This window comes from Pyrgilauda ruficollis, unplaced genomic scaffold (genome assembly GCF_017590135.1).
Source record: "Pyrgilauda ruficollis isolate IOZ18807 unplaced genomic scaffold, ASM1759013v1 scaffold47, whole genome shotgun sequence".
Taxonomy (NCBI): Eukaryota; Metazoa; Chordata; class Aves; order Passeriformes; family Passeridae; genus Pyrgilauda; species Pyrgilauda ruficollis.
Genome location: NW_024526266.1, coordinates 1824036 through 1850991, shown reverse-complemented (window position 1 = coordinate 1850991; position 26956 = coordinate 1824036). Strand labels below are relative to the sequence as shown.

General features: G+C 39.0%; 1 protein-coding gene across 2 annotated transcripts in view; it reads left to right on the top strand.

Moving 5' to 3' along the window:
• The window catches only part of COP1 (COP1 E3 ubiquitin ligase), a 123019-nt gene that overhangs the window by 10541 nt on the left and 85522 nt on the right, over window positions 1-26956 (top strand). For both annotated transcript variants that reach the window (XM_041479024.1, XM_041479025.1), the window contains 7 exons: window positions 77-153; window positions 2539-2658; window positions 4639-4707; window positions 13584-13643; window positions 15476-15552; window positions 20499-20556; window positions 24034-24148. In XM_041479024.1, coding sequence (XP_041334958.1) covers window positions 77-153; window positions 2539-2658; window positions 4639-4707; window positions 13584-13643; window positions 15476-15552; window positions 20499-20556; window positions 24034-24148 — 576 coding nt within the window. The remainder of the gene's footprint in view (window positions 1-76; window positions 154-2538; window positions 2659-4638; window positions 4708-13583; window positions 13644-15475; window positions 15553-20498; window positions 20557-24033; window positions 24149-26956) is intronic.

Below are 26956 nucleotides of genomic sequence, written 5' to 3'. Positions count from 1 at the left end.
TATTGAGGTAGAATCTTATATACTGGTTTGGTGAACTTTAAATCCATCTCTTTGACATCTTATTTATATTTTTTAGTTAATGAATTAATTCTTAAACAGAAGCAAAGATCTGAGGAGAAAAGACTCAAACTGGACCATTCAGTGAGTAGCACCGTATGTTCCAACTTTTTTACTTTATATATATTTAGTGATTCTGTACAGCATTTATAATTACATGACTTAACTGACAAGAGATTGCACTGTTGAGCTGATGCTTTAACTTGCTTTAAGAGGGAATAATACCAATATCAGTAGCAGTAGATCCCTTCTACCTTAACTCCTCTTCTTCCTGCCAGCAATACGTGCAGAGAGAAGCTGTGTTAGCATAGGCAAGTGTCCTTTGATGTATTGCATATAACCTGGGATACTGCCCGTGGAATTACACTTGTTTAAAGGTAATAATTTTCATTGAGTGTTGGAAATTACAGCTACAATGAGAGCAGTGAATGATTAGCAGTGCCACGGGCTTGTCTGATCACATGTGAGAAGCTGTGTTCCATCAGGAAACTGGAGGAATGCTGAGACCAACCACAAGAGGGAGAAAGATACATTTGGAGTCTGGTGTTCTGGTTCAGATGCCACATAAAACTGCCTGGGTATCTTCTAGATTTGCTTCATGTTACAGAATCAGAGCAGGATCTGTGTCCTCAGTTCATCAGCACCTGGGGTTGCTCTGGTGCATTAAGATCAAAAAGAATATATGACATGAGCCAAAAAACTTGCATGTTTGACCTGCTATGTCTGACATCCTTGTCTTTTGTAATTCATAAATAAGATTGCAAAATAATATTAAAAACCACGAAGCACCTGTTTTTAAAAGCTTATATTAAAATGATATTAATTTAAGGGCTGTGTTGCAGAAGCTGGTGCTGTCAGTGTTTGAAAAGAGCATTCTTTAAAGATTCATTAGTTTACTCACAGTAAGTTTTTATATTCATTATAAAATATGCATATACCATGTTTAATATAAAATATGCATAAACCAGATCTGGTTTGAAGTGCACACAACTGACCTGAAGGCATATACGGTAGCTTCTTGGAAATTGGTTTTACCCTTTAAAAGCTCTGCTTGTAGATGCACCTATTTATGATAACTATCAGTAAGTGGACAATCTGCCACGTCTTCATGCTCAGAACAGTGGCGTGTCTACCTTTTGGCAGCAAATAAAAATTAGGCATCTATAAAAAGAGTAAGGTTGCTCCTGTGCACCTTCTTTAATGTGCCTTGTTACTTTTGGTAGTAAGGGAAGTCATCAAGACACATTGCAGCAAATGCAATAGTCATGGTCTCATTAAGAAGTCATGTTAAAGCATGTTTGAACATTTGAGTAGTTTAGCTGTAGTACAATTAACTAGTGCATTAGTCTGTTAAAATTTGTCTCCTGTTTGTTAAAATTTGAAATCCTGTTCTCTTGCTTAAAAATCATGGGGGTTTTTCCCAGTTACTGCAGATTGAAATTGAGTTTTTGGCCTGACTAGTTTCCATAGGTTCTGTTGAGCACTGTTTGAAAAGTTGTGCATTCTGTATGGGTGCTACATATTTTATTTTTCTTAATGTATTTAATACGAAAAGGCTACAGCCCTTGAGAAAATATCTGATTTAGACTGGATGGTGTTTCTAGTTCTTGCCAATTTAAATAAATTGATTTAGTGTCATAGCTTTTTTAGGACAGGATTTTTTAATCCAGCTTTGTTTCTTAGATGTTCTTTAGACCTCTCAGCTGTTCCTGTTGGTTCCTGAAGCTTTTTGATGTAAAGCTGCTAGCATTAACTCGTTATTCTGGTTTTCCTGTGGCTAAAGATACCTTTTTTTTTTTTTGCTTTTGCTTTTTTTATTGATAAGAAGAGGAGAAAAGAGCCTTCAGGGAGGAATGGGCTGTATAGTAGTATTTTGGTCCTCTGAGGAGTCCCCTACAGCTCCAAGCAGTTTAAATGAGATCAACCTGATGAGCTCCATCTGCTTCCCAGCTTGCACATTTCCCTTACACTTAGGAGAAGTAATATGAAAGGTGACAGTAGAAAAAATAAGCTGATAGCACCCTCTTTGAGTTTAGCATGAGGGTTTTACCTATTATTTGATCTTAAAAAAAATTAAAAGGTATTGGTGCGTTACAGTATTTCAGATGTAATCCAACTAAGCTTGGATAAATGTGGAGGGTTTTTTTTTTTCTCTCCAAAGAAACGTGGTCTCAGAAGCTGGGGCATAAATCAGATAAAATTGTTGCTGTGAAATAATCTTTTCCCTGCAGCAGCAGCAAATATGCTTTCATGAAGCACAAATATATTCCAAATAAGATAAGAAGTTCCACAGTAGGTCAGAGGAGCCATATCCTGCACACATGGCAGAACTGGGAATCTGGATACATGAAAACTGGGTTGCAATTTTACAAAGAGATGAAATATTGCTGTGTTGCTTTTAATAGCTTTCGTTGGATGGCTTATGTAGCCCTGGATTCCTTGGACTCACCATCTCTTCCACATCTCTTGTTCTCTTTTTAGAATGGCCACAGGTGGCAGATAATTCAAGATTTGTTGGGAACTGATCAAGACAATCTTGACTTAGCCAATGTCAACCTGATGCTGGAGCTGCTGGTGCAAAAGAAGAAGCAGTTGGAAGCAGTAAGAAGTTTCTCTTATTTAAAAGATCCCTGTGTATTTAGAAGTTTTTTTCTTTTGATACCTTTTCCTGGAAGCAAGATTCTGTTGGTGAATTAATTGCTCAGTATTTTCTCTTGTGTTTTGGTGTTTAAAAGGTGACTGTTTTGCTGACCTTTGTAGTGAAGTAACATTTCAGCTGTGATGCCCATAACATGCTTATAATGCTGTTGCTGGCAGGGTTGTATAAACAAGCAGGGAAAACAGAAAAGGATAAGAGAAAATGACTCACAGAACACAGACAAGCACGTGAAGAAATTTGCTAATTGTCTGTTGCACAAGTAAATGTCAGATCTTTCTTAGTAATAAGGATGAAGAAGTCCAGAATATAGATTAAAGAATAAACACAGTGGGCGTGTGAAAAGGATCACACCCTTTAGTTTCTGCTGGATCTGATATAATCTGAATGACCACCTTTCCTGAAGGCTTTTTCAGTATTTTATGCTTGAAAGAAAAGTTCAGATGTCATGTTTATGAATACGTTTTGAAGATTTAGCCAATATGAAGCAAGCTGTTCCTATGATTTAACTGAAATGTAGTTGGTTTGGGTTAGTTCTCCTTGTATTTGGCCATTCCATGCTGTTCATTTCAAGTGATCATTTTCAAGTTAGGAGAACCACACCTTATAAATTAGGCTGGATTATTACAGAATTTGACCCAGTGAACTTTGAGTAGGAGGGTGGATTTTGACAGTGCTTTAAAACAGGTGAGGAAAAGTTGTATTGGGAATATCTGAAGTTATTCACTCTTAGAGAATCAATATTTACAGCTTGTGGTTCTGATGGAAAGAAAGTAACCCCAAAATATGCTTGACTATCAGCAGAACTGTGATGTTGCCTTATTGCATGGGGACTTGTAAATATGTTTCTTATGGTTCAGTGAAGTTTTGGTGGGGAAAAAGAGAATAAAACTTTTTTTCTCTGCAAACCTTTTTGTATGATTTGTGACAGAGCTGAAGCAAAGAAGGCATATGACTGAGTGTATAAGTATTTCTGAGTATGAATATCTTCTAAGGATGCTAAGCCTAAAAAGTGAAATCACACCTGACATTTAAAGAATAATTTAAAAGCATTTTTCTTGTCTAGCTTTACTTACTTCACACTTATTATTGTCAGATCATGGGGAGTAAAAAAATAGCTGTAGAAAAGTAGTATTTTTGCATTCAATGTCTTTACTTTCCCTGTCCCCTCTTCCTTTCCTGGATTTTGTGTGCTCCTATGTCTTGATTCTTTTTGACTGTATGTTCACATCCTTTTATAATAAATATTTTGAGTTGTAAAAATAACTTGGAATGCTGTGATTTTGATTAAGGCTAGATTAATGCTGTTATATAGGTCTTAGATATTTTTCCTCTTGTGGTTCTCTTTATCGTGCCCTGTCAAGTTCTTGGGTGAAAATACTATGCTGATGGCTGAGGTAAAAAACCTGTTATGTAAAATATTAGAAAAGGATGGTTTATTTTCATCAGTGACTTCATTGTTGTCTTTCACTCTGGAGAAACCTTCAGCAGTAACTTCTACATAAGCATAAACGTAAATTTTGGGTAAAGTTTTTTTTTATATAAATACTTCATCCTTTAGTACGTTAATCATGAAGTGGATGCTAAGGATCTTCCAGGGTAGAAGAGTCTGTGAGGAATCTGTATTCCAAAATCTATTTCAGGTACAGTAGCCAAAGAAAAAAAAGAAGCATTTCAACTTATTAGTAAGAACTGTTACAAGGACTGTTGCCTTCACATGAAAAACTTGTTGTGAACCAAACAGAACTTTAGTACCTGTGAGATAAAGTAAAACTACCATTTTTAGAACCTCCTTAAGCTATTTTCCTCTTGGTAGCCTGTAAATGAAAGTAATTTTTGTGCTGTGGATTTCTGTGTGTAAAATGAGTATTTGTTTCTCTTGATGTACATGGAAGAGTTACACTTCCTTATTTACTGTGTTACAGGAGTCCCATGCTGCCCAATTGCAGATCCTTATGGAATTCCTTAAAGTGGCCAGGAGAAACAAACGAGAGGTAACTTGCTTTGTGTTTCAGTCGGTGAAGTGCTGTCTGCTGCTTTCTCCCAGTGCATTTCTGTTGAAGTGCTGTGTTAGCCTGGCATTATTTCTGCAAAGAATAACTCACGGCGTGTTGGGGGAAATCTCAGACAGCGGACACATGGGTTTGCAGGAAAATTAATCTCTTTATGTATGACAGCTTCAATTTTTAATCATTTGCCTTCTCATCTCAAGCTGGTGAAGCATGTGGGAATACAGAGACTCCTTGGTGTAAATGAACATCAGTTTCTTGAAAGATTGTTTTCCCAACACAGAAAAAATCAAATATTGAGGAGTGAAATCCTTTTCACTACCAAGTTTTTTCCTGTAGTTTATCAAATAGCATGACTAATGTGGTGACATAAAAGAATTAATATTCTGTGTTTTTTTCCTTATTTGTCCTAAAATGAGTGTCTCAAGGAATGTGAAAGAGTTTTATAATCAGATACATGTGGTTTGGGACTCTTCCTTTTTAAGGTCATCCAGTGCATAAACCCTAATGCCACAAATAGCCCAGAAACCTAGAAAAATGATCATGAAAACAGTAGAAGGATGAGCTCTCTTGTGGTCCATGTTTTCTTAGAAAAGATGTGAAGAACGGAAGACCCAACAGTGTGACTATAAGGTCAAACTCAAACTCATGTATGGGTGTAAGAAGCCTTGTCCAAGAATGGATTTGAGGGTCTGGTTATGGAGTCATTCCAAAGCAAGTCTGGAGTCTGTCCACCAGCAGATAATCCACAGCCAAAACCAACAAGGGTTGTGGAAAGTCCAAAGAAGGGCAGGAGAGTTGGTGAAGGGTCTGGAAAATGTCTTATAAGGAGCAGCTCAGGGAGCTGAGGCTGTTTATTCTGGAGAAAAGGAGGCTCAGTGGGGATCTCATTGCTCTCTCTAACTACCTGACAGGAGGTTGTAGTAGGGCGGGACGAGAGTCAGGCTCTTCTGCCATGTCTCAGGTGAAAAGATGAGGGGAAATGGCCTCAAGTTGCACCAGGAGAGGTTCAGATTAGATACTAGAAAACATTTTTTTTCATTGAAAGAGAGGGTCAGGTATTGGAGTAAATTGCCCAGGGAGCTGGTGGAGTCACAGTCTCAAATATCCAAGAGGCATCTGGATATGGATTGGGGGATATGGTTTAGGGGTTAGTGTGGTGGTGCTGGGGTAGTGGTTGGACTAGATCATCTTGAAGGTTTCTTGCAACCTTGATTCTGTGAGTTTCAGTACCTGGGAAGCTTTTCTCATCTGCATCTGTATCTCTTTGGCTTTAGTAATAATTTTTAAAGGATAACATCTCCTTTTAAGGCTAAAGAAACTTAATTTTGGCTGCAGATCTCTGCAGATCTCTTCAGAACATCCTGAAGGGAATTGGGACATAGAGTTTATTTCAGATCCTCCATGTCCCTGCTTGTGTATTCCCTCTGTTGCCAAGACTTCCTCTATGTTATTTTGTACCCCCCTCTATATTCCAGCATGAAATGCAGACTGTCACATCTCCAAAGACTTCTGTGCAGGCCTGCCAATTCTGTCCTTGCCCTAGAGCTTAGTGTCTGGCCTTGCCAGTTATTTTGAGGGAAATGAGGACTTGTCAGACTTGTAGCAGTCTTTGCTCTCACTTGATAAGGGTAAGAAGGATAAAAATGAGTGGGTAGATGCATGAAAAATACAGACCAGTCCATAGGATAGTTTTATATCTCAAAATCTGTCTTGGGCAGTCAGTTTACACATAGAGTAAATTGATGTTTTCTTTTTGATAATTGACAAGGTCCTCTCTGTAGCTCGTGGAGCTTGTGGCAAGCACCCCTTTCTGGAGGGACTTTTGTGGGGGTAACAGAGGAGTTACTGTTTGGGTTAAGACAATGGTGATGTATGCAGACTGCAGAAAGCCTGAGATGGTGGCTTGGAAGGTGAGAAGGGGGGCTTAAGTGACCATATTAATAATGCAGTAAAGGTTATCTGAGCTTCTGAAGTTCTCTGTAATTTCTTTTGATGCTATGAAAGGTGACTGTTTAAGAATTGAGCTCAAGAAACATGTGTGGACCCTGGAACAATGATGTATTGCACATTATTGTGAGTCATACAAGCAGCCTTATTATGGGAGGAACAGGACCTTTTTTCCTTTCTTAATTCAGGCTTGGATAGCTGCAGAGTAAATGCAATTTCACTCAGTAAACCATAGCTGTAAAGATGAGTTCTTAATAAATAGTGGTTTGTTTTTTTTAATGTATGCTCCTGAGTTCTTATTTCTAAATTTTGCCTTAAATGTTTAATGGAACTTTGGTAACTTTGCTTCCTAATAAGCCTCTTTCAATACTATTTATTGCAAGATTTTATTAACAGGTTTCATTTACTGTATACTGCAAGTTCTTACATAGGGACTAAGGTACTTTTGTAAGTGAATACACATATTGCCTCAGAGTTAGTGTACCTGTATAGTATTTCCCATGTTCAGAGCAGATCATTAACCACCTGTAACCCTTCTTACCTACTTCACTCGTAAGTTACGGATTTTTTATCTTGCATTAATGAAATGGTGACTCTTGAGCATATTGGAGTGGGTTTATAGCTAGAAGAAAACTATCTTTTAGACTTGTACTTCAGAGTATTGGTGCAGTCAAGTCTTTTGACAAATACCTCTTTGCCACCTTCTCATAATTTCTCTAGAAGATAAATGTGAGGTTCAGCACCTGCAGAAGTTTCTATTAGAAATCCTGTTTTGATCTCTTCATAACTTCTCAAAATGTTGATCTTTCAAGCTGGAATTTACTGCATGTTTTTTGCACAGAGGTGCTTGCAAGCCCTTTTTCTTTTGAAATTTATGTATTTTGTGTTCTTTTTGACCTAGAGCAATATGGCAAAAAACCCAAATCCTTGGCAATAGTAATAGAATAAAAAAGTCTTACTTTAGAAAAGATTGAAAACAAATGGCTAAAGCTTAAAAACACTTTTTCACACAAACAACAGATAGTTTTGGAGGGGAGGAATGTATTGATCATTCACAGCAGTTGGATGTCTGTCCCTAAGGCAAACTTAGCATGGCTGAGTGCCTTTCCATATGTGTGCACAGTTAATTGAATGCATACTCTGCTTTTTTGTTTTTAATCCAGCATCCTCTTCTGTTGATATTAAGGACCCAAAAAGTCTGGAAGGTCAAGTTTAATAATGAAATATTATATCTTGGAGGTCGTGGGTGTTTATTATTATTTCCCAGGGAAACCAAATGCAGCTGCCTGTGACTTTTTAAAATTCTTGCTTTCATACATGTGTTGCATAAATACTTTTGCAAATTTAACTTTGTTAATTTTAAATGTTCACATGTTCTTTCATCTTGAACACTATGTGTGAAAACTGATTATATCAGTTAATTCTCCCCACTTTTATGTTCAGTACTTTAAGGAAGAGGCCTTGCTAATTGTCTGGTCAGGATTTGAATGTCTCCAAACAGACAACACCATATATATAATATAGATAATTTAGCATTAAAAAAATGCTAAAATATTATTAGCTCAGCTACCTGATGGTATTTCTGTCAAGCAGCACCATTGCTTACTGAAGGAGAATACTGAGCTTGATGATTAGTATCACAAATCCAGTTCTACACAGGTGCTATTCTCTGGGTGCATTCATGTTTCCCTTGGCAGATGTCACTTCATTTTTATTTTTTCTTTCTAATAACGTGATGTTAAGTCTCTTGTGTCTAACAAATAAGGCCTCTTTCATGTCTGCTAATGCATAAGGCTGTTTTTGAGCTGATAAACATCCTGGGACAGAAAAATAATCCTGAAGTGTCTCAGGCTTGTGGCACTGAGTGCCTGCTCAGCATTTCAGAATCATCGTTGTTCTTTGCACCCTCAAATGTTAGATACTAAAAATAAGAAGCGTTATTAGTTATTGTGGGGTAATGGCTGGGAATTCTAAGCATGAATTCTCCAGGGATGTCATTACCCTGTGTTAATCACTTCACCTGTCAAGCCTTATGTTCTGCGTGTTCACACATGGATGAACTAATGAGTAAGCAAGAGGAGGCGACAGAAGCAGGAATCAGTCATGCTCTTTTGTGGTCATGTGCTCTTGATTACATTTCAGGACTGCTGAGGAGAATTTATAGCTAGAGTAATCTGGTCCCTATCCACTGCACTTACCTGATATTTAAATCTATTTGCATTTCTAAGTTACTGAATGAGAGATGTGAGCTCCAGAAGCAGTGATAAGAAGTCCAAGGATACAGTGAGTGTGTGAGCAGCAGACTAAAAATTATCCTAGTGGTGTCAGTGTATACAGCTGGCTCTCCTTGCTGCACTGGAGAGGTCTTGCAAAGAAAGAACCTATTACTGATACATTAAACTCTAAGGTAATTAGTCTAATTGTTTAGGCAGCTTTATTCACTTCCCCAGGTGTCCTTATCTTGGGAGGCTTTTCTGTCAGACCCTATCACTAAACTTTCAGAGCATATTTCCTCCATACTGTAGGATGTAAATGAGGGAGAGGAATATTCAAGATATGAAACATACTTTATCAGCCTGGCATCTCCCTTCTCCTACCTTTGGGAAGTCTGTGTGTTAAACAGCCTGGATGTTCTCAAGCCTTTCTGTTAGCTCTTCCCCAGTTGTGAGGAAACATTTATCTTTTGGAGGAAGTATTGATCAGAGAAGAAATAATCTCAGCAGATAAATGTGTTGTAGATGGACTGTCCACATGTTTAAGAGGCTTGAATGCCATATTTCACTAATGAAACTTGTGGAGGCTCAGGTGTTCTTGTCTTCATACTAACAAAAGCCTTTCACCTGCTTTTAATTGTGCAAAGAAATTGTAACAAAGAGGTATTTTGTCAAAATAAGTGATATTTGCAATTAATTTATAAGACTAAAGGTCTTATAAGACCTTCTCTAAGGTCTGAAAATTACTTTCATGCCACAGTTGCCCTGTGTGTCGTAAAAGGCTCTGTATCCAAAGCAATCATGGAAAGAAAGCCCAGGAACAGACAAGACTTCCAGAGAGAGAAACTGATCTTATTGTGCATTGTCATTGAGGTATTATATTCTACAGATAGAAATTAATTTCACTGGATACCTTTAGAAAAGTTTCAGCTGTTGATAGTGAAGTTTGCACTGTGGTTTGTTAAAGCACTATTTGGTGGAAGAACAGGAAGTGGGAAGATTCTAATGTTGGATGGATGAAGTTACAGGACAGAATTAAGGGTTTATTTACAGGGACTACCTGGTTTATCCTTCTTGGGTGGGCAGGTGATAATTTTTGTCTCATCCTGGTTGGTGCAATGGCTTTGTGTGTCTGGGAAAATGTTTCCTCTGGTAATATCCTCATCTGTTTGTCTGGATCTATGGTGTATGTTGTGATGACTACACAGGGAGTCTGGATCAGAGCCTGGAAGGTGTGTTACTGAACATGAAATAGCCTGTGAGCTTCCAAAAATTGTGAATCCAGATGCTCTGTTTAAGCTGCTTATTAGAATAGTTTTGTTGCTGATTTTGCAGTATTTCTGTAGAAAATAAATCCTGCTATTCTTTGCTTTTTCTAGAATAAGTTTGGGTTTTTTTTTTTGTTTTTTTTTCTTTGCTGTTCTGTGCTTTTTCTAGAATTGGAAAGACAGTTGGTCAAGGGCCTATAGCTCCTTCCCTTGTGTGTTTTTCTGGGCTGTGTCTGTGTCACTGGGAGGCTCTGCTGAGCTTTTAGTTTTTTGCAAACACTTAGAACTGGCACCAGGAGACCCTTGTAGTCAGGGCTGCTTGGTGTCCGTGCTGTACAAACACAAGGCAGGAAGTTGCTGCCTCCCAAGGGGCCCTTGCTTCATGAAAAACAGGAAGCTCCAGGATAAAACCTTAGTGCTGTCCCCAGATAGGCTTGTTAGTAGATGGTCAACCAAAAACAAAATGGCCATGACCTGGTGTTTAGCATTGTGTAAGTTCTTGGTAGCTTCTTGAACATCTGAAATACCTTTTCCAGGATTATAAAAAAGTTTTTAAATCTTAGCTTTTCTTCTATATATGTGAAAAATGGGACCAGAATGTTACACACCTGCTTATTGTAGTTCATTCACTGGAGTTGAAATTGAGGTTTAAACACTTAAGGACCTTCTCCTTGTCCATATTGGCCTTTTAATTTCTGGGAAAGCATCTGTGTCTGAAAAGAGAATTTATAGTATGTGCTTCTCTCTAAGCATGCATTTCAGTGTTTGTTGGAAGTGCTTTTGCTGACTGAATCCAAAGTCTAACAGGTGTGATTCTGCCCATCACTGGGACAGGACTTGGCTTGCTTTCTGTGCCCAACAGTGAAAATTAAATTAAGGGCCCTTAAATCTGAATATACTGCAAGAGCTATAATTCATTTAGCTTTCCTTAAATGTCCCTCAAAGGCTGGCAGTTATAAATCGGTAGTCTCATTTTTTCAAAGTCTAATTGGAATGAATGTGGATTGATTTAAGGTCTTTGATAGATTAAAACACATCAACTAACATACCAAGAAATCAAAGGTTTCAGTGTAGACATTAATTCATTTTATGCTGATGGCATGGGAAGATTCCATCTAAAACAAGCATGAAACACTCTTGCCTGCTCTTTGGAGTTGCTACTGTTGGGTAAGTTTATGGTAGGTTGTAACTAGAAGGAAGAATTGGTAAATAAAGCACCAGATCTCATGCTCTTTGCTGTGTGCAATAGTTAGTGAAAGCTGGCCAATAAAAAGTCTCTGCTCTTGTTCCTATAAAAAGTATTCTGTTTATGTGATGGCAACAACTATCAATTATTTTTCAGAGGTCTAGGTTGGCTGGGAGCCAGTACATTGTAGAATAGCTGATTTCCTCACTGTAATTTTGGAACTTGTAAGTGGTTTTGTAACTTCTTTTTAAATGGGATTTATGAATGTGGGGGACTAATGGTATTTTCTAGAGCTGAGTTCAGGCAGGACCCATGCTGTGCAAGTGTCACTTAACTTTGCCACTAATCTTGGAACTGTAGCACCACCTGCTATTCTTGCTGTAGGTTTCGAAAGTGAAAATGGAATTATCTGTTATGGTGTAGTGATTTGTAAATTATCTGTGGCAGTCTGGTTCTAAACCATTAAACTTCTGCTGTCTGTAAACTGAAACCTTCAGAGTACAGAGATTAGGATACATTTATAATGTCATCTCATTCAAAGAAGCAGCCATGTTAGAAATAGGTGTGGACCCAGCAGTCATTTCTTCTGTTTTCAGAGACAAAAGCTTTTGTTAGTGTTTAAAAGGAAAACTAAAATGGTGGATTATTTAATGCAGAGCATACAGATATTTGGAATGCTTTACTATGAGAGGTTTAAATTGTGCTTTTTGTTTAAGCAAAAACCTCTGCCTCTTAAAGGATCAAACTTGAGCACTTGAGTGAATAAGTCTTTGGGAGTAGCTTACCAGATATTCTTTGGAATATGTCATACTAAGAGTAATATGTCTCACCAAACTAGTAACTTTGGATTTGGGCAGTTTAATATTCTGTTGTAAAGCTGAAAGTAAAAAAATTAGTTATATCTTTGGAGAACGTGTTGTGCTTAAGCTTTCAGTGGACTTGACTTAGCAATTGCTTCTGGTCACAGGCCACCTTCCTGGTTGTCTGTAAATTTTTACTGAGAGCTGAGGAGAATCAGGTGGATTCCCAGTTTTCAGTGTATTTATTACATTTATGTGTCTCAGTGAACCAGACTTGCTCTGGAGCTGAGTTTTGTCAGGAGCTCTCAACTAGAAGAGGGTGTGTGTGTGGGCCCTGCAAGGCTGGGTTTAGGCTCTGTGGGTGTTAGGGTGGGACATTTCTGCTGAATAAACAGGTAAGGAGATGATGTTCTTGCTTAGGTGTAAACAGTTGTCAAGTCTGTGGCTTCAGTTGCTTGAGGTGAGTGAAGCCAGCTTGCAGACTGACTAAAAACCTGGAAGATATTACATGTGGCACAAAGAAGGGAAAGGAAATGTTGGCTGGTGAAAGGGGAAGCCTCCTTCTGACCCTTTCAGGTGTAGCTCTCAAATTGACTGGAGTTTATAGTGTAATCCAAGGTAAGTATCACACCTTTGGAAGAAGTGATACCCTGATACCATGTGGTGCTTGCTCAGTGCTAGAAGCAAATCTTGCTCTAGTCATAACAGGTTTTTTCCAATCCAGAAACTTAATGAGAAAGTTTAAATTGGCAATTGACAGTTAACAGCTGGGGTGAGAACTAGTCTTGATACCTTTTAGCAAAACATTTTGTATTTAGTTGATGGGTGAAATGATCATTGTCTTTCATTATGTTTTTTTCTAATTGTGATAGGACAAATAGGAATGGTTTGAAAGTGAAAGACTGTGGGTTTAGATATTAGGAAGAAATTCTTCCTAGTGAGGGTGGGGAGGCCCTGGCACAGGTTGCCCAGAGAAGCTGTAGTTGCCCCTGGATCCCTGGAAGTTCAGGGCCAGGGTTGACAGGGCTTGGAGCAACCTGGTCTAATGGAAGGTGTCCCTGCCTGTGGCAGAAGGTGGAATGAGATAATCTTTAAGGTCCCATCTAACCCAGACCACCTGGTGATTCTATACTCAGTGTTTGCAAACCAGTCACACCTTGTCTGAGACATGTTAAAGGAGCATTACAGTATTTGAATAATGTGGGTCTCTGTGACTGACATCCTGCTCTTGTTTCGCATTGTTTCAAAATAACAGCTTTGTCTTGAATGTGGCTTGTGTGCACACTTAGTTAATCTGTGCATTTGAACTTCCTGCTTGGTGACTTTTGAATTGTGTGACACACCAGTGAAGATAGTTCAGGTTCCTCTCTGGAAAGATTGTAATTTATCTTGGTGGTGGTGCAGTGCAGATTGATTTAGACTTCTCCCATTCTCTTATCCACAGCAATTGGAGCAGATCCAGAAGGAGCTAAGTGTTCTGGAAGAAGATATTAAACGTGTAGAGGTGAGGTGCCCAGACATTGTTCTGACTCTGGCAATTTTTCATTTTCATCAAGCTGTCTGCCTTGCTGTGAGGCTGCTGGGTTAAATTTATGGCATTTAAGTCAGTAATGGGAAAATGAACAGATGATGCTCTTACTTTAATTTGTTCATTTAGTTGATGTGTGCAGGCTGCAGTTAGGTAGCTCTTATATAATCATTTCTGTGTGTTGGTAGTAAGTATTTTAGAGTAGTTGCTAGAAATCAGCAGCTGGTATATTGATCAGAATTTAAGATTTTTGTACGTTGCTGGCTGTTTGCACAGGCTGTTTAAGCCATAGCAGCATCTAAGTCTTAAAATGGAGATGTGTTGGGGATTCAGAAGAGGTTGTTATGCAGAGACTGGAACAAAACTAGCTCCTGCTGCATGTCAAAACTGATTCCTGCTACCTCCTGGTATAGTTCTCTTAATTCTGTACTAATGGAAATCTCTTGACATTTTTGCTAAGAATTATTCTCCCAATTTGTAACCCAATCAGTGCAATCCTTCTGTCCTCACTGAGTCTTTAGGTTCCTCTTAGTCCTCTCCTCTAATCATTCTAGTGTTTAATCTTGCAGTAGGAAGCTGGTGTTTCAGGAATACATCAGACTGCCACCTCTCCAAATACCATTCCTTTAAAGCTTCTTGGGAATCAGTTTGCAGGTCTGCTTCTCACTGCTTGCTCATCTTGAGCAGTCAGCATGTGTTCCCAACTACCTCTCAAAAAGCCTTTTAGATTTCTTAATGTAATTAATATGTGTGCTGATGAATTAGCAAAATATAAATATGACTGACAACTGCAAGAATTCCCATTTATGTGATAGCTATTTGGAGTTTTTTTCAGACCTCTTTTCCTAAATGTTTCTCAGCTTTGGTCAAATAAATATACCTTAGTGTGTTTTCTTCAGACTGGTAAAATAAGTCTTGAGATCTAGGAGAAACTATTCCCAAAAGCTGTGGGATCTCTCAAAGAGCATCCAGCTACCTGTTTCTGTGCTCTTTAATCAGGCATTTCAGTGGGCTTCAGCTGGGGTGTATTCCTGGGGTGTGATGGTGACCTTGGCTCTGACCTCTAAAGCCTGGGATCTCTCTTGTCACAAATATCCTTCTTTCTACCTACCAACTAATAGGCACCTAGTGGGAATTTGAAAGCACAAGTAATAATTGTCCTGAGAACACTTTGCCCCTCAACTAATGAGCTGCTGCATCCTGCATAGCTTCCATTTCCCAAACAGATGAAAGACAGTCTCATACTGGGTACACAGCAGTGACTTAGTCTGGGAGGGACAAAGCCAAGTTTATGTGCAAAGTTTATCTCTTGTGCAGTGGTCCCACAGAGGACTGACAGATCCTCTTTTAAGTCTGTGGCACCACCTTTGCCCTGTTGCCTTGTGACTGTTCTTGCTATGACCCATATGCAGCCTTACTTTCTAGTTCTGAAGGCTGTTAGATAAGTTTGCACATATCTCAAAAATGCAGTTACAGCTCGCTTGTTCTGCCACGTTAAGGGAGATGCTGGGATAGAGGCAAATGGATGATAACCAAATCTGTTGGGTTTTTTGGAGTATAAGCTCCAAAACTGCCACTCTTGAAGCACAGAGCACCACAGCTGTAGGATTTCTGAAACCTGGTTCAAATGGTAACTGAAAAAAAATTGAAGAAAATCAATGTTTTCTCAGGTATAGGTTAAGATTTTTAGGTAAGAGTTGAGTAAATGTAGACACGGTTATCTGCATGGAAAAGCAGCAGTATTGTGACCATATGTATTAGACATCCATGTTTTGTCAGCTCTGATGTAACATGGCTTTCTGTTTCAGGAGATGAGTGGCCTGTACTCCCCAGTGAGTGAGGACAGCACAGTGCCACAGTTTGAGGCTCCCTCACCTTCACACAGGTATGGAGCTTGCAACTCAACTTGGATTTCAAGCTCTACATGTTGCACTCTACTTGCTAGTGCTTTCCAAGCAGTGCCCAAAACACAAGCATAACTGGTTTTTGGGTGCTGTACAGAATTTTCTTACTGTGTTTCTAACTGGTCTAAGCTTTATGTGAACAAAGAAGTAAAGAAAAAGCCACCTAAGCCTGCATTTGGATGAAAAATCTGCTCTGAATCAGATGCCATGGAAAACCGATGCCTTTAAATGTCATGTGAATTAGTAAACTTGAGTCATAAGCCTTTTGCTATGGAATAAAATATTACTGTTATTTATATGCTACCTTTTCTGAACATTGTGCTGTTCTGCTTGGCATATGAAAGGTCTTAATTTTGTATGATATTGGAGTGCTCTGGCTTCCCTAATCAGCATGGATAGCTAAAGGTATGTGCTTAGATCAGAATTTGAAATGTACAGCCTATTGATTCTGTTTATCTGCTGTCTGTTTTGATTTAATGAAATGCCTTTCTAATAACATAACTTCATGTGTATTTTTGTCTGGAATATTGCATAGTCTGGTTTCTTGATGATTATAATGCAGATGCTTCTTGTATCCAAGTTGTAAGTGCCAGAGTTTGAAGTGCTCTACTACAGACATGCCTTTTGCTCTAATTTCAGCAGGGCCAGGTTATGTTATTAAGTGATCATCTGTGCTATCTCTGAGAAGCAGAGTTCTCTAAACTGTCATTTTCTGTTATGAAATTGCACTAGTAGATTTTTTTGCAGTTAGCAGCTCTAATAGCCCAGAAGTAAAAAATGATCAGATTTCTTCCCTTAAAGAGACTTGGACACAGTGCTGTGGTGAGGAACCCAGCAATATTGGCTGGAATTTCCTACAAGATGCTATTTCTGGACACAGAGACCAATATCTCATATTTCTATGTAGCTCTGGCTGCCCCTGAGGGAAAGGACAGGAATATGATCACAATGGATGGGAACAGCATTTCTAATTCAGTTCTTCACTGCTTCTTCAAGTCTTTTTGGGTGCAGGTTTGTTTCTTGATATGGGATATTGCTGTTTTGCCAAGAAGCAGTTTTGTGAAACTGATGAGATTCTTGTCAGGTTCTACTACTTTTCTGTTTATTGGCTATTAAATAGATTGGTTTTACTCCCTGGTACAGATGCTTGGGGTAAACTTGAGCACTGGTTGGGCAACATCAATTTGTTACATGTTGGATGCCTTCAGGCCTATAAACCTTTCTGTTTTAACAGGAGATTCTACTTATGAGTAGAAATGTGTCTCTATTACTTGATCTAAGCTAACAAACAAGCCCCTAAAGAATTTTTTTTATCTGTTGAAGGCTGGAATAACATTTTAAGCCCGGGAGTTTTAGTAAAAGAGTTGAGGGGGGAATAGTCTGCAGTGAGAGCTACACTGGTTTCAGTCTACTGAGAATTTCTTAATATTTCTTTATGCCTATTTATTTCATGTCCTAGGGATCAATCAATCTCAGTTCTTGCATTTGAAGATGTTAAGATAGTATAAAAAAGAATTGTAGTGATCTTTGGATTGATGTGCTTCACCTGGGGTTTGCTGGGAGGGGGCAGTGGATTGGAGCCATGATGGTTGCAGAGATCATGGGCTCTTTCTTCCCTGCCTGTCTGGGTCCATCTGGGCTGTGTCTTGAATTTCGGGGTTTTCACCCTGGTACAGCTTGCCAGGGGTGTGATATAATAGGATATTTAGGTGTTTTCTAGAGAATGTGGTATTGCCCTTTTCTCTCTGCTTTAGAAGACCCCTTTTCTTTGTCTTGGTGACATTCCTGTGTTAAGAGGTAGAGTTGAGTAGTAGAAGAGAAATCAGTGTGTGAAGGAATTACCTGAGCAGGCATCAGTTGTTCCCAGAAGTTACTCCTGTAACCTCCATCCCTGCCCCATTTTGACAGTTTTATATAATTCAAGTAATTGCATGGGTGTGAATTACCATAAATTAGATTCGAGGAAGGTCTACCACTTGAAACTAATTTTATTTTCACCATTAAGTGAAAGTTTTGAAGAATATCTCAACAACATTCCTTCTTGGCAAGAATGCTGCAGAACAGCTAATATGAAATATGCTGATTTTTTTTCTCTTAACTGAAATATTTAATCTCCAGAGTGCATTTTAGAGATGCCATGAACCACTAAGAGTGAAATACAAATATAGTTTGGGATGGATTCACTTCCATGTTAAAATGATCTTGAACTTGCAGAGACTCTTTAGCTTATCAGTGAATTAAAAGTGTATTTAAATTGAAATATAACTTAACATACTTAACACACTGCTAATGAAATATAATTGTATAACACATTAGTAATGTGCCTTATAAATAGTACAAGGTTATCACAGATTAGTGCTGAAAGGAAGAAAACTTCTTTAGCCTTTGTATTAAAAGTTCAAGAAAATAGAGTTCTTTGGAATTCATTTTTATCTGGTCTCTGGTGACTTGCCCTTATTCATCTGCTTCCTTTAAATCACACGCTTGCTTCATTAATTTTCTGTTTCTTTTCATTGTTTGTAGCTTTTTTCCTCCCCATTTTTAACATCTTCAAAATGTGAAATTACTTTGCCTTCCCCCAGCTTCCTTCAGAAGCTCTTCAGCAAAAACCCTAGAACAACTATGATGTTCAGTACATCCTTGGCTGCAAGAAACACGTGTTTTCTCTTGTGCCTACGCAGGGTGTGATGAAACATTAAATTGGGTAATAGCACAGTGCTTGTTTACAGTGTTGCCTATTGCTTGGTTTGTATACTAATAGAGAACAAGAGGGGAAGAATAAGGGAAGAGAACAAATAGTTCTGTGTATGGCTTTTCTGAACAGGCGTGTGTGTTATTTCTGCTCCCAGTAAATGGTGCAAACAGAAGATAGGAATAAGCAGCTTCTCTGTGATGATATCCAGGACTAATAGCAATAACAAACTATCACTAATAGGAGTCTGAAGGAAAATTCTGATCTAGAAATGAGTTGCTTGGTAACTCTGGTTCAGTTATTGAAATCCTGATCCTCCTTCCCCTCCATTTGTTCTAATTACCTCCTCCCATTCCTGTAATGGGATTTATATTCTGTGGGTTGCCTTGTTTGTTGTTGTTCTGGGTTTTTAAATGTCATATGAGTGTAGCTGAATTTCCAAACTGAACCTAATGTTACATCTTTTAAAAAAGAACTTGGAGGGCGCTGTAATTTTCTGATTACTTGCTTCCCTTTTATTGAAAGGAAAAACATTTCAGGTGTATATGAGTTAACTCAGCTATGGGCACAGCACAGAAATGTCTTTAAATTTGTACTCTGGTTGGGGAGATGACATCTTCACTCTTGAAGGCTTTACCTCGCCAGACAACCTGCAGCAAAAGACACTCTAAGTCTCAGTGTTTTGCTGTTAATTGCCACTGTACCTGTCTCAGAGTGGAGTAGTTTTTCATTGCTTTCTAGCTGAATGTGTTATTCCTGCAGTTCTGGCAGGATCTGCTGTCCATGTTTCATTATTTCATGCAGCCACATTCTAATTTAAAGTTCATTGTCCTCAGCCATGCCTGAAATGGCTCTGCTGTTTTCTCCCTTACAATAGCTTCCACAAATAATGAATTTTGTCCCTCAGATTTTCTTTGTTTGCAGCTTTTGTCTTGCCTGGAACAGAAGTCCAGTCAGTCTCATTTTCCAAGTTAGTTTTTTAAGTCTCATCAGTGGTTATGTCTCATCTTCTGTTTCTACTTCCCTCCACTTCTAGGGGAGCTTGAAAACATTCAGAGAAATATTTAAGCACTGATACCATTGGTTCATTCTTCCAAACTTAGAGGTGCCCTGGCCGACATTTCAACCAAACCAATTTGTTTATGACCAAGATTCTCAAGTTTACACAAGTTCTATTAGCCTCTGTATAAGCAGGAATTGGTACTGAAACTATGACCTGCAGCAGTCTTCTAGAAGATTTTAAAAGAAACCTTCAGCTATCCCAGGCAATGCTTAAAATCTAAGGTTATCTCATAAGAAAGACTGAGAGTAATAAGAACAATGATCCCAGCTAGTTTTTTCTCAGTCCAAGTCAAATGACATAGCAGAAACAAAGCAGTTACAAAATTTTTTTAGAAAATAATCATGGTGATTTTCATGTTGTATTCTGCATAATCAGTAAAATCGTGTTCTTGTATGCTAATCTTTACCTGTCCTGGAGGTATATGAAGTGTGAGTGATAAGTGTGCTTTTATCTGGCTCTGGTGTCTTTCTCTGGGAACTGAATTTTTTGCCTGTATGTCCAAGAGCACTGAACCACCTGTTTTCTGCTTGGATCAGGAGATATTTTTGCAGTTTTGAAAATTAAATTCCATTGAGCTTGCATGTCTATGCTGTGTTTTGAAAACAGTGATTTAAAAGGTATGTCATGTCATTATAGATACTATAATATGGTGTAGTATTTTCTAATAATAGTAATCCTGGGTGTCAGTATTTTTTTTTTTAGGTTATTTCTGTATTTCCTTAATTGCCTGTTTAAACTGATGTCTGTCTTACACTGATTTCTCTAGCTTTTCCCTTTCCAGTGTTGATTCAAATGCCCAGAGCGTTAGACTTCTCTATTTTCTTCCTTTTTATAAGGGATTGAAAACCAGTGGTAGCATGTTATTTTCAGAATGCCTTGTGCTGCATATTTCATACGAAAGATATGCATTTGCATTCTAATTAGAAATTATTTGACTGCACTACATATAATTGTGTGTGACAGCATTCTGCTGTAGGAAAACTCTGTATATAAAAAAAAAAATCGCTGCTAAACCCCCAAACAAAATAAAACCTTGTGTTCCCTGTTTGTGTAAAATGGATTTCAAAGGCAAGTATGCTGCAGAATGTCAAGGAGGGAATAGCAAACAGGTTAAAAATGATAAAGGATGGTTGTGCAGTGATTTAAGCAGACTATTTCTTTTATTTTTGCAGTAGTATTATTGACTCCACCGAGTATAGCCAGCCTCCAGGCTTCAGTGGCAGTTCTCAGGTAAGATAATATATAAATGTCTGCATGGGGGGAATGGGAGGGTGAACATGGAGGTTGGGCAGGGTTGAGGTGCACCTGCATCCATCTGCAGAGTACTGGTCAGCTGGAGCCTTGAAAATGCTTTTAACTGGTTGTATGGGCATCTGCAGCTGTAGGGCTGATTGTGCCCAGTGGTGTGAGAGACCTGGTGTAATGTGGTTAGACATCTGACTTTCTCCTTAAAGCTGACTGTTCCATGGCAGAGGGGATACAGTTTGCTCTTCGTGTCCCATGTGGCCAGCACTGGGGAAGGGATATAAATCCCCAACCCTTTGCCTTGGCTTAAATAGCTGCAGATCAAGCTTAACTTTGGAAACAAAGAAAGAGTCACAGTTGTGTAATTTGTCCTCATCAGGGCCTTTTATAAACCATTATAGATTCATATAGAGGGTAAAAAGCTGCATAAGGAGTGGAGCTGTTTGGCAGGCAGCCTCCAAACTGTCTGATCAATAGGACCTCCCAAATTCCAAACAGCACTTCTGTAGTCTTGCACCTTGGAGGGATTCAGCTGGGCTGGGGAGGTGACGCTCATACCCAGCTCACAGTTCCAGGAAGGTTTTACAGCTTTCATTTGAGCAGATGGACTGCTGGGCACATTCCAGCTGTGCCTTGGGTGCTCTCTGGTGGTGGTGGACCATCCCTGGCACACACCAGCATGAAACTGGTAAATTAGCTTGAAGTGCTGTTGGATCTTATTTGATGTAAAGAAAAAAACACCTGGGCACATATATGTTTAAATACAGCTATGTAACTAATTGGTAATTAGAAAATTCCATCTGCTAGTGTGTGGGAAAGTGCTTGTTGTTCCTGCTCCTCTGGTCTTCGGAGGTTTTTGCTTGAACAGAGAATTGTAGTTCTACCACATTTCAGAGGGCAGGTGTAATGTACATGGGGGTTTTTTGTTCAGGACTCTTGATGTGCTGCAGTGTATTTGTTCTCCAGTGACATTACTTGTTTCAGTACTTCCTGTTTCAAAGCCAAAATTAATAGCATAGCTCTTCTGCTGGTGAGCTCACAAAACAAACAACCTAGACTTTCTAGTCATTCTGTATGACAGCCTTATTTGTATGAGAATAATCTTTTTTGTCCTCCAATGTGATTTCTTGTCCTCAAGACTGCAAGATCTGTACTCTCAAGTACAAATTTTCAAATTAAACTTTAATATATATTTGGATGGGGAGTTCAGACAGAACTCTTGAAGTTAAACACTTCTGTTCAAAGGTAGTCTAATTTCAGCAAGACTTTAGCATAAAAAGAGTTTTAAGAATATAAATTAAATTGTGGGTGTTTTCCCTAATTGTCGGTCACGGCAAAAATCACATATTGGGCACTGCTGGTAGTAAGAATTACCTAGGATGGACTGCACAGCTTTCCTTTCCCAATATAATTACATTGCCCACAAACATGTTGTTAGGGAAGAATTTATATACCACAAAGCTCTAGGACAGGTCTCTTCCAGAAGATGAGCTTCAGGAGTAAATAGTGGACAAGTCACTTAGGCCCTGGGGAATTCTGTGGGTAGTATTTAATGGGCAGTACCTTTTTTCTGCTAGAAATAAGGAGCTTGTGTGGAGCTAAGAAGATTTTTCACAGTTGTTAGAGGACTCTTTAGAGTATCTGATGGAGTTCAGACAGTAAAATCACTCCTGATAACAGAGGAGTCAAATCTGATGTTTTCAGCTAGGGCAACCAAAGTAGTTTTAGCCATTGAATAAGAGTTGCTTGAGTATCTTTTCTATATTTTCTAATTTTTTCCTCCTGTTGTCCAGTACTGCTTAGAAAGTAGCCAGGGAGCGAGCTTCATAGAAGCTGAATATCTGTATTCTGGCAAAACGTGAGCAGGCTGAAATGCTTAGCTGGGGGTGGTCTGATGACTGTGGGTTAGTGCCCCTTGCTTGGTTCTCAGCACAGCTGGGTTGCCAGGTGCCAGCCTGAGACCTGCTCCACAGGGATCTTCCTTGGGAGACAGCGGGAAAACTCTTACCTGATGGATTCCATCTCAGCATGGACTGGGATCTGGCAGATCAGGCCTGGGTTTGGGTTGTGTCACTCATTGTGGTTCAGGCAGCTTGCCTTAACTTCAGACTGAAAAGATTGTTCAGAGCCTGAAGTTGTCTTGAGCACAAATCACTACTGATGTGCTGAGAGAGACTGGAGACATTGGCAGCTGGTACACAAAAATTATAGGAAGAATCTATAGAAGTGTTCTACTAAATGTCTTTTAAAGAGCTAAAATTTTAGGAAATGGTACTTGAAGGTATTGATGTAGAAGCACTTCCCAGTGTTGTGTGTTGAGGTTGGAGCTGCTTTTGAGATGAAACAAGCTGTGAAGACCATGGGTGCTGTCACAGGCAAGTGTGAGCCACGATTTCAGTGTGTGGGAAGTGGTGGCTTGGAGGTTTCACTACTTGAGGTTTGCTTTTTTCCTCAAATGTTAGTTTGCCTTTCATACAGGTACAAACAAAATTGGAGTGGGCTGTAAACTTCTGTTCTCATTAGCTGGGTGGGTGGCTATAATGAGGACAGGCTGTTCCCCTGCATGGATTGAGGGGGAGTTGGACACCAAGTGGGTTTTGTTAGTGCCATTGAGTAGCATTACAGGCCTTGTACTTGCTCAAGGATGTTGTTCATTAGGGTGCTTGATGGTTCTTAAATATTTTAAAATTTAGCTTTGAGGATGTGGTATGTGAGATTTCTTAAATAGAACCTAAAGCAAGGAGCTCTTTGTGCTTCTTATGTAGTAGGGGGTTTCATTCCTTTTCATCACTCGTGATTAAAATGGTGAGTACTGCATTTTCTGTGTTTGCTCCTGCAGGAAAGATTACTCACGTAGTTTAAATCCTTTGCTCCTACATCTCACTATTACTGTTTGGGTAGGTTGGGAAATGGCTTTAATGATGAGCTTCAGGAACTTCTTTTCAATTAACCTTTGAACTTCATGCTGTCTTTTGCTTCTGTTTTATTTGCTTAGTTTTACAGAGAGTTACTGAGTTGCTTCAAAAGAAGTAATTCAGTAACTAACTCATTAAAATAAACATTTCCTTCTCTTTTAATGAGCTGTCTGCCAAAGATCTGGGGAGTATTTGTTGTGCAGTCTGTTTGATTTGTGAAGCTGGAAGTTGGTCTATGCTGTCTATCTGTGTAAATGCAAGACAGGACTCCCCAAGGTTTGGGATTGCCTGTGCTGTATGTGAGGCCAGAATCACTAAATTTACTAATGTTCAGGAAACAAACTGTCTAAAAGCAGGGATCTGTTTTTGTTATGTTAGACCCTAAGAAATAATTGTTGACAGTGCCAAGATCCTTCATTTATTGTCATTTTACAGTTCTGACCTATTTGCATGTATTGTATAATTGCTTATAATTGGGTAGAATCTATAGCAGTGAAACCCAGGCCTGGCTTTTAACTTTCTGAAGTGTTGTCCCTTCCCCACTCAGACCAAAAAGCAGCCATGGTATAACAGCACGCTGGCCTCGCGACGCAAGCGCCTCACAGCTCATTTTGAGGACCTAGAGCAGTGCTATTTTTCCACCAGGATGACTCGTGTCTCGGGTGAGTTCTTGTGTGGTGTTCCACCTCTGATGTCAGGTACCTCTTGCAGAAGAGTTTTGCTTTTGAGAAAGCAGTTTTCACTTCTCCCTTGCATGAGAATGTGGCTATACATATTTGTGTTTCTCCAATCATCTAGTTTTGCTATTCTTGACCAACCTTTGAAGGTGCTAAATTTGGAAAACTTAATCCTGTCACTTTGGAGGGGCATGTGTATTGCCTTGTAATCCCTTACTGTGAAGGGCAACATCCACAACAATTTCTTTGGTGCCTGTTCTGAAGATGAAAATGCCTGAAAGCAGTGGTTGAGTTGTCTTTCCACTAGATGTGGTATAAACCCAGTAGTTAAAAACATTGCTATTGAAATGCTGCAGAGGTAAAAAATAAATGTATACATTCTCCTGTATTTAGCATGCAAGAGGACATGTGGAGGTTATCCTTTGTTATCTAGATTGTGTCTTGGTTAACAAATGGTTTGGACTATAGAAGCTGAGTGTGCAGCAGTGCTGTTGTCCCATGGGGCACACCTTAGATTTAAGGCTTGTTTTGTAGAATTAGAAGCTGTTTTCAAAATTGCCTGGATTGCCTCATTCATAATTGAGTAACAGTGTGACAGCAGCTAGAATAATTGTTGCCTAGTGGATGCATGGGTCTTAATTACACACAAGAGTCTCCTAAGAAATGAGAGGGTCAAATAACTGTGTCTTGAGCGTGAGGAGGGTTGTTCTGTAGCCCCTGTGGAGGAGAAACCAGCTCGGCAAAAAAAGCTTCAGGCAATGGACTGTGTCAGGCAAGAGATTTGCAGCACCAAGCTTTGAGCTGCAGCCCGTATTGAGTGTGACAGACTGCGAGGAAAGCAGCCAGCCCTCAGGGGGTGGGAGACACCACTTAAGGATGTGAGGAAACCAGGCACAGGTTGCTGCAGCAAAGTATCTTTGCTTATAGCCTTGGAAGGCAAGGACCAACCGCCCAAGGCAGGATTGCTGGGGTAGAAACATCTGCTTTTTTCTTCACCATGAATTTCGTTTTAGTCTCTTTAAAATAAATAAATTAAAAGTAATTTTAAAGTTAATTAATAAGTGGCTCCAAATATAAAGGCTTGTAGCATGTCTTAGGAGAGCTCACTCTTAGAAGTATCTGCATCTTCTACCTACTTGAGAACATGGACTGGCTCAGTTCTCATTGTGCACAGCAAAATGATTTTAACAAGGAATGCAGCATGTTGGGAGGTTACTTCAATATCTGAAAGATTGGAGAAGCACATTGCATGTGTCCAGCCAGATCCCTGTGAAGTGCTAGCAGGTGCTTTGCAGAATGCCCTTTTTCACAGCTCACACTGAGATGTTTTCATGCGGAGCTGTCTTGGTGATGCATAACTGTGTTTATGTAAAAATAAAACTTACTAACCAAGGATAACAAATGGGGCTCTTCCCAGCATTCCCTTGTAGAAGGCATTCTTCTTCATAATTGGAACTATAAATATGAATGCAGTGAAATTGGTTTTTTTGTGTTTGTGTGTGTCAGTTGCATCAAGAGCAGAGGATTTGCAAGTGCAGGTTTTCCCCTAAATAAGGGATAACCTATGATACTTGATTAAGTTTTCCTCTCCTAAGTCATTCCTGCATTTTGACACATTTTAAAAGGGATTTAATGTGGATTTAAACCTTTTTGCAAGAAGTGCCTCTGACTGTTTGAGTAGGGAGTGGAGACATAACATTACTGTAATTATCAAATGGCCTTGCACTTGGATGGGGAAAATGTCTTGAGAAATAATATTCGGTTTTCCAGGCACACATAGAGAATAAATTACAGGAGGACTGTGTGCTTGATCTCTAAATGAGGGAAATAGAAGGGTAGCAGCTATTTGTCCCTATCACAGTGCTGATGGAGAAGGGAGTCTTTGAAAAACCCTGACTGATGTTTGTGTTGCTTCTCGAGCTGTTTCCTGTAGTGGTCAGGTGCTGATGATGTTAATTTAGAGCAGCACTTTGTTCATTTTGCACCTTTTCATCCCTCTAACATGGATAATGTATTTGCTAGTACCCCTAAGCATGCTAATTGCTAGCCTTCACTGTTCCTTTATACGATCAAACATTAAACAGTGCATATGAGGGGCACTTCAAAATGCCTTACAAGTATAGAGATAACAATTTCTGATGGCAAGGAATTACCAGAGTGCAGAAATTATTATTCTGTGTTTTTCCCATAAGAAATCACAGCTGGATTTTGCTTTTATAGATGAACCTCTCTTTTTTCACCCTGGTATTTCCAAGCCTTTCTAATAAATGGATCTTGTTGTTTCCTTTCTTGCTGCTGCTAAGGCTAGCTTAACTAGTGGGTGGAATTTCATCTCTGTTGTGTGTATGTGTGGTTTCTCTGCTGCTGCAGTGGAGCAGGAGACAAGGTGTGCAGTACCTGTAAACCAGCAGTGTTAGCTGCAGTTCCCTTAAAATGCACTGGTGAAAGAAAAAAAAAAGTGAGGGTGGAAGCATTAAAGAAAGGATTATGAGAATTGCTGCAATTTTGGGGGGGTCATTATGAAGCCTGAAGGCACTACCTAATGTTTGGCTGTGGATATGTGATCATATTGGAAATCCAGATTTACTTGTGAGGCATCCCTGTAAGTTAGGAATTTTCCCTTATTTCCAAAATACTAAAATTTAAAATGGTTTAAATAAAATTACATTCCTACCAAGAAAAGTTAGGACTTCTGAGAATTCAGTGAATGACTTTCAACTATCTACAGTGCAATTTACTTTTAACTTTTGTAGTAAACTGTTCCATTTCCCACAGAATATTTATCATCATTAT